The sequence below is a fragment of the Quercus lobata genome, chromosome 2 (genome assembly GCF_001633185.2).
Source record: "Quercus lobata isolate SW786 chromosome 2, ValleyOak3.0 Primary Assembly, whole genome shotgun sequence".
Taxonomy (NCBI): domain Eukaryota; kingdom Viridiplantae; phylum Streptophyta; class Magnoliopsida; order Fagales; family Fagaceae; genus Quercus; species Quercus lobata.
In genome coordinates, this window is record NC_044905.1 from 99363519 (window position 1) to 99371610 (window position 8092).

Genomic DNA, 8092 nt, shown 5'->3' on the forward strand with positions numbered 1-8092 from the left:
TCCCACCATCGGATCTCTCTCAATCGGCCTGCAGTGGTGGGTTTTGCTTTTGGGTTTATTTGATTTGGGATGAGTTTTAAGGTTTGTGGATGTGGTGGGTTGTGGGATAGTTGTGGTAATGTTACTGTCATTGTGGTGGCAATTGGTGGTTGTAGTGGTTATTTGTTGGGTTGTTGTGGATTTTTTTTTTTTTTTAAGGTTGTGTTGGTGGATGTGGGTTTGTGCCGGTGGTGGCTGTCAGTGTTGTTGCGGCAATGGTGGTTGTGAGTTTGTTTGATTTGGGATTTGTTTTGAGATTTGTGAATGTAGTGGGTTGTTGTAGATTTTTTTTTTTTTTCTCTAGTTGTGTTTTGTTTTTTTTTTTTTTTTTTTAAGGTGGCGTTGGTGGATGTGGGTTTGTGCTGGTGGTGGTTGTCGATATTGTTGCGGCAGTGGTTGTTGGTGGCCATTGTTGCAGCAGTGGTGGTTGTGCCGTTGTTGTTGTTATTGTTGATGATGATGGAGAGGAGTTAATATATTATTTAATGTGTAGTAAATATTATTTTAATGTATAGAATTGAAGAATAAAACATGTGATGAATGAAAAATTATAAAATGATGTGATAAAATAATATAGTAGGCTTTTGGTGTGTCAAAATAGCATTTTTTATAGGAGAGCTAATGGGAATGCTCTAAGTACCAAGTAAATTATGGCAGGTTTATAAACATTAACGTACATGTTTCTAAGTATTCAAAGTTCAACTTTGCTCAAGGATGAAATAACACCTCAGTAATAATGTCATCTTTGTGATTCAAACCCACCTCTCCCTCCCTCACTGAAGAAAAATAAATAAATAAATAATCAGCCTTGCACTACCGAAAGCATTTTTGAGGTAATAATAAGTTTTAAATCCTCATTTTTTTTTCTACAGCTCTAACATTACGGAGTTCAAAGAAACCATACAAAAGTAAAGACCAATCCAGATTTTAATGTTTACTTCAGAAGTTCACCAATTCACTGAACAAGTCAGATAGAGAACGAAAGGAGAATGAGTATGGTGTATATCTTTCACATTATTTAGTAGAAACAATATGACAATGTTAACTGGATCAAGGATTATTGATCCAACATTGCACTTGCTGTATCTAACTGTATCAAAAAGAATTCATAACTCCAATTCATACAGATCAAATTCAAACTATTCTGCACACTCTCTATACATTAAGGTTGAACTCAGGTTTGGTTGATCCAGATTTGATCTTCTGTTTTTGACAGCTGACAAAATGTCCCAAACACCACCATACTCATTCATTGTTTTGCAGCCACCATTTTTTTCAACACAGCAGGAAGAATTAATTACCAAAACAATCCTCCCTTTAGCAGGGCAAAATCCTTGTGTACCTTAGGTAGTAAAAGGTTGGCGACTGCATCAACCATAGCCAAAAAAATCGCAGAGACACCAACCAAGAACACAAGGACAAACAGAGGACATAAATTTCGAAGGTAGCATGAGCAGCAGAGGTCTGTCAGGTATAAGAGGAGGATGACGGTAATCCTTCCAGTTACCTTTCCAATGTCGGATGGTAACCAGCAACCCTTTATATGCAGCAACTCTTGAACCCATTCAAATGTCAAATCCTGGCATTGCAAACTGTGTTGCAAAACTTTCAACTCGGGTCCGGAGGTCAACAATGTCCTTGTTACCTTGGAAAACCTTCAAAAAACCCTTCTTCCCATGCTCTCTCTGCACTGTACTAGCAATCTGTGCAGCTCTGAGGAGGAATTCAGCCATTGTCTCAAAATCAGACTCTAGACATCCTCTAGATGTCATAGCAGGGGTACCTGGCAGTATTAGGAGCATCAGTTATTATAACAGCACATTGTCCCTTGAAGTAGACATGTCAAGCTTAGAAAACTTGCAAATTGAAATGTAACGAAATTTTCACATACCAATTCTTACTCCTCCAGGAGTGATGGCTCCATTGTCACCGAAAATAGTAATTTTATTGAGAGTTATGTGACACATCTCACATACTTTCTCATAATTCTTACCTGTAAAAACACAAATAGAATAGGATTATAGAAGCTCAAACATAGAGAAATTGGATATGGAAAAAATAGTCTACACTGGGATCAAAATATAATTTGCATGTCCCAGGTAGGGAACAGCAACAGCCAGCCAAAAAGAGAATATGCTCCAAATTTTATTGGTCAATTATTTGATCCCTGATGAAAAACATAATTTGTATAAGACTATAATAGCAAGCAAAAATCACCTGTAAATGTATCCATTAAGGAAAGAGGATGAGAAAGCATTTTGCTTCAATATTCAAATGGTTATGAGTAATTACAAAATCAGTGTCAATGATGTCATTTTCTCAAATCCTTAAATGATCTTAATTAAACAACAAAGACCAGTTTCAGACTTCAAAGCACTACCTACTCATTGATGTGCTTATCTACCCTTCACTGAGATATTATTGTTCATGTATGCTTTGAGATTTGAAAGTTCTCTCAGATTTTAGTGTTTTCTCAGCATGCAATGACATAACAATTAATTTCCATAGACACCCATTGGTCAATTTATTTTTCAGTTCAGATTGGATTATTGGCCTGCTTTGAGCACCTGTTGAATTATATTTGGTAGAGGTTCTTAATGAAAATAAGCTCACTAGAACATTCACCAACAAAGATTGGAAGAAAAAATTTATGGCATAAATGAAGCATATGCCCAAAATTGTTATCTAAATTGTAAAAGGATATTGTTGTTACTATCTTCACAGATGATGCCACATAAATTGCCTTCTGGGAGAAAGAAGGGGGGGGGGGGGGGGGGGGGGGGGGGGAATGAGTAGGCCCTTTTTTTTAACTTTGATATTAATTCTTGACAATTGCCACAAATGATTTAAGACATTTTGTATCATGTTGTCTAAACTATGTATAGGATCCAAGAGTAATGTTATTTGGACAGTACTTGCACCCTTTTGATGTCATATTACGAGTAATGTTATTTTTCAAATACGTAAAAATAATGGCTTGTTAATTCTTTTTTTCCCTGGATGATAAGGTTATTAATGTGGTGTTATAACCAAACACAACTTCAATTAGAGAACAACTTTTCAACTTTATGGTTTACTTTTTTCAGCATTATACAAACATCACTTCTCAGCGATAACACCTCCAAAAAAAATGCAATAAAGAGAGAGGGGGGTTTGGGGGGGGGGGGCTAAGACACCATCTCTATTCTTTTTCCTCACCACACTATCAAGCCACATCATTCCAATTCAAGTGAATTTAGTTCATAATATAAGGCCTCTACCACCTCAACCTATCATCAATCATTCAGGCCTCTAAAAAAAGGAAAACTCCAATGCATACCGACCCCAACAACAATCCAGTCAAGTTTTCTATTGAAGCATCCTTTGAAGGCTAGCTAGAATGCACCCTAGAAAATGAAGCTTCAAGAGAGAACCTCCAATTTAAAAATTCCTATCAAAACAGACCATGACCCCAATTTTAACATTGTCAAATACAAGTATACCACCAAAATCCCTAGTCTCCTAGCATCTCCAACAACAACAAAAATTCTTCCGAAGGCTGTCTTATATGGACAAACCTCTACAAGCACTTTCAAACGTCTGTTTTGAAAAAATAGTGCAGTTAACCCACCCATACCTTTGGTAAGCAAACCAACTTTCAAATTTATATTTCACTCTCAATACACCCCAAACAAAGTCCTTCCAATCATTTGAAGGCTTTGGGCAGACATTAAACTAGGTGAAACAAAATTTTTGCCAGCATTTTTGGTAGATAATTTATATGCAAAAATGAAATAAACCAGTTTGCATCATAATGCATAGTAACAATATACCTGTTAATCCAAGAGGCCTTAGATCCCACAGTATCAAATGGTTGTCTGTGCCTCCAGTAACCAACCTGCATTTTCTTCTCAATAAAGCAGACGCTAGAGCCTGAGTATTTTTCTTCACCTGCTGCATGTATGCCTTGTACTTGGGTGTAGCCACCTGTTTTAATGCTATGGCAAGAGCAGCAGTGTGGTTATTGTGTGGTCCACCTTGCAATGATGGAAACACTGCAAAGTTTATCTTTTCCTCAAAGTCATATTGGTCACTTTCATCTCCTTGACTTAAAAGCATTCCTCTCTTCCTTGGCTTCAAACCCTTCCTATAAAAAATTATACCTCCCCTAGGACCTCGAAGACTTTTATGAGTTGTTGAGGTGACAATGTCACAGTAGTCAAAAGGGTTAACACACTCCTGTATAAAAGACACATTAAACAGGAGGATTTTTTGGTCAAATCAAACTTGTGTGTGTGTGTGTGTGTTTGTGTTTCCATACACAAACAAGGTAAATCCCAAAGTTTGCAAAGTAGTAGAGCCTTCAAACAAAATAATATAGAGGGATTAAATTTAATGGCATGACAAAATTTAATTTATTCAAGAATAAATATTAAGAATGTCCTCCACTCCCGTACCAAGTTAAAAGAGTATCATCCCCAAAAAAAACCCAAATATAACATTCCTTTTTGGGCACTTGAGATACAAGATTTCTCCCGTGTGCCACTCCACCCATTCAAACCCTAGCTATCCACTATAGGCACCAAGAAGATGTTTTAACAACAAACAAGATTTCAAATCCTTTACAAGGGACAAAACATAAAACTATCAGCATGTAGCCCATTCATAATGAAACACAAAACTTGTAGATCTTAAATACATGGTCTGGTATCACTATTTTACTACACTACTCTCTTTGACTACATATTTTGCTGGAGAGAAAGAAAGAGCAAACTAGTTGTTGACCTCATTGCAGAAGGTATTTCAAATTCTAGATTTTGAACCTAGTCAAAACAAATGTATTATAGAAGAAATGACATTGGAAGGGTGAATCATTTTGCATGTCGAAATAACCTGCCTTTTATCTAGGTTAGGATTACCTTCCTCCATCAAGAATTGTGGACTTCCTAGTGATGCAGCAATAGGGCAGGTACCCAGCTTCTACAAACACTTTGTCCTTTTTTCTTTTCTTTTTTATGGTCAATTTGTGAATTGCTGCCTAAAAACTAGAATTGTCTACCTAGTAAAATATTTCTAGACAATTGCATCTCGTAAAACATTTCTAGACGATTGCATTTTAAATAGTTATCACGTGGAAATATATGTAACCACTGTATGAATTACGCACCATTAAGAAACCCTTAGAAAACAAACCCCAGCTTACAAATCAAGTATAAAGCCAACACCAACTTAAAACAACCACATTATTACACCTTTCAAACTCTGTTGAACTAATAACCAAACAAAACATTCTTTCTTGGTTCCCTCACATACAGGATTACTTCTTGCCCACCCTACCCAGTCATGGCCAGAGAATCACAAATGACTCATCAAAATAAAACTTTTTTTCAAGTCCAATGAAAGTACACATTTAAAAAAATGGTCCAGCCAACTGAACTAAAGAGTGCTTTACAATTTTCAACTTTCATAAAAGCTTCTCGCTTAATAAATAAAAAGCCCAAAATACAGCGTTCATCTCCAAACATTAGCTCATGAGCAATTCTAGTCCCTGAAGTTCAAAGTAATCGCTTATGATTCCTAACAAAATTAATGTATCGCTTTAACCCCTAACAGACATATAAGTGATCTCTTTTAGTCCCTAATGTATCTAATGGAGTGTTTATATGGGACAAAAGGTGACAACTTTAAACTTCAGGGACTAAAACTGCTTTAGGACCAACATTGTTTTCTAGCCATAAAACCAATTAGAAACAAGCAGATAATACCACTACATAGCAAATGAAGCATTAATCTACAATTCATATACATACAAAAAAACAAAATTCAATACCATAACACACAATTCTCAATCTTAAACAAACAAACAAGTACAGCAAGATCGAATTCACACCTTAGCCGCAACGAGCCCGCTAATTTGCGCCATATCACACATCAAAACAGCACCACACCTATCCGCAACCTGCCTAAACCTTGCATAATCCCACTCCCTCGGGTACGAACTCCCTCCACAAATCAATATCTTAGGCCTAAAATCCAATGCCCTCTCCTCCAGCTTATCGAAATCAATATACCCAGTTTGCGGATTCACCTTATACGGCAAACTCTCGAAGAAAATCGACGCCCCCGAAACCTTCCTCCCGTTCGGGGTATAGTACCCGTGACTCGTGTTCCCACCTGACGGCGTGTCCAACCCCATAATCCGATCGCCGGGCAGCAAAAGCCCCGTGTAAACCGCGAAATTCGCCGAGGTACACGAATACGGCTGCACGTTGACTCCCCAATTCTCCGGTTCGAGGCCGAACGCCGCCAATGCGCGGTCGCAGCATAGAGTCTCGATGTCGTCGATGTATTGGTTTCCGCCGTAGTATCGCGCTCCGGGCATTCCCTCGGAGTATTTGTTCGTCAAGTGGCTTCCGAGAGCTTCCATTACCGCGCGACACACGAAATTCTCGGAGGCGATCAATTCGATCCCTTTGAATTGCCGCTGCTTCTCCTTCTCCATGATCTCGAATATCTCCGGGTCCGCCGCGTGGAGAGGCGCGCCTCCCCACGCGCGCACGGAGTTCCTTCGCGACTCGATCGACGAGGAGGAGGTGGTGGTCGTTTCGGGGTCGGGACGGCGGCGTTTGACGCAGTGGCCGAGGAGGCGGATTTCGTCGTCTTGGTGGTGGTGGTGGTGGTGGGGGGGCGAAACGGCGCCGTTGGATTCGAGGAGTTGGAGAGGGATGGTGGGAGGAGCGAGAGGAGTGGGTTCGCGGAGAGAGGAGTCGAGTTGGAGAGAGATGGAGTCGTCGGCGATTTGGGTACGGTGGTTGTTGTGGCGGGGCGAGGGTTGTGGTGATGGTGATGAGAACCCTAGAGAGAGAGTGGATTGCGGGTGGGTCAAATCCATTTTGCGAAAAAAAGACCCGAATAGTCTGTGAGAGTGTTTTTGAGAGAGAGAGAGTATGGGAAGTAACGAATGAATGGAATAGAAAGCGTGGGGGGGTTTGATGACGGCGACGGGTAGAGATTTTTTTAATCCAGAGGGGGATGTACCTGGACACTGTTGTTGTTGTCGTCGTTGTTGATGATGAGCTGGGTTGCTACTTTCTTTATTTGTTTGACTTGGAGTTGGGTTTTTTTTTTAGTAGGAGAGGGAGTGTGTGGGTTTTCAGTTTTGGGCTTCTTTTTCGGCCCGTGCACCATTTCTTGTATCCAAAAATTTTTCTTTTTCTTTTTTTGGGTTCAAGTACTAACTCTTTCAGAGTCCGTTTGAAAATAGCTTATTTAGTTGAAAGTGTAAAAAAAAAAAGTTAAAAGTTAGTTGAATAGTACAATAGAATTTATGACAAGTATCAAAAAATGTAATGAGACCTATGAATGTACTAAAAGGAAGTTAAAAACTAAATAAACTAAGGGAAACAAGCTCATCCCAAACTCATCCTTAGTCTTCCTTAACTTACGAGTAAATAACTAAATATTTAAAGGAAAATACTAACGAATGCCCTTAGGACATTAGTTAATAATCTATTTAAAGAAATTTTTTATGAGGAAAAAAAAAATTAATGTTTTGACAATTTTTTTCATTTCCCATTAAAATAATGTCAAAACTTTTCTAAAATAGATTGTTAACTAATGCCCTAGAACACCCGTTAGCATGACCCATATTTAAATTCCAAAATACTACTCATTAATATGGGAGAGAATCAAGGATTGGTGATAGAGCATTTGATAAATTACATTGAGACTCTTTTTTTTGTTTTTGGGAGTGCATATCACGGTGGAGTTAATGGAGGATATGTGTGTATTTGTGGTTTGATTGTTGGATAGTTGACCGCCTGTTACAACTATACATTGCCTCTTTTTCTTTTTTGGAATTTGGTACATTCATCTTTATTAAAGCAAAAGTCATAAAACCTATTAATTTTTGAGAAAGATTTATTAAATCCATTTATTCACTCTTAATTCTTATGAAATTACCAAATGAACATTAAACTTTCTTTATTTAAAACATTTAATTTTGGATGTAATGAAATTATGAACCTATTTTTGGTTTTATTGGAGGGTTATTATTTATTATTATCTCAATGGT

General features: G+C 38.0%; 1 protein-coding gene across 1 annotated transcript; it reads right to left on the reverse strand.

Annotated features, from left to right (window-relative positions):
- Positions 1-962: 962 nt before the first annotated feature.
- On the reverse strand, positions 963-7100 carry LOC115977495 (serine hydroxymethyltransferase 7-like). Its single transcript, XM_031099372.1, has 4 exons — positions 5909-7100; positions 3852-4257; positions 1931-2032; positions 963-1822 (listed from the first exon to the last, which is right to left on the reverse strand). The coding sequence occupies exons 1-4, from the start codon at positions 6908-6910 to the stop codon at positions 1605-1607; spliced, it is 1728 nt and encodes a 575-aa protein (XP_030955232.1). The 5' UTR covers positions 6911-7100; the 3' UTR covers positions 963-1604.
- Positions 7101-8092: the final 992 nt, after the last annotated feature.

Coding starts and splice junctions, on each gene's coding strand:
- LOC115977495 (XM_031099372.1), bottom strand. CDS start 6,910: ATGGATTTGACCCACCCGCAATCCACTCTCTCTCTAGGGTTCTCATCA. Junction 4,258..5,908: donor GCGGGCTCGTTGCGGCTAAG/GTGTGAATTCGA, acceptor TCTTTTATACAG/GAGTGTGTTAACCCTTTTGA. Junction 2,033..3,851: donor AAGGCCTCTTGGATTAACAG/GTATATTGTTAC, acceptor GTGTTTTTACAG/GTAAGAATTATGAGAAAGTA.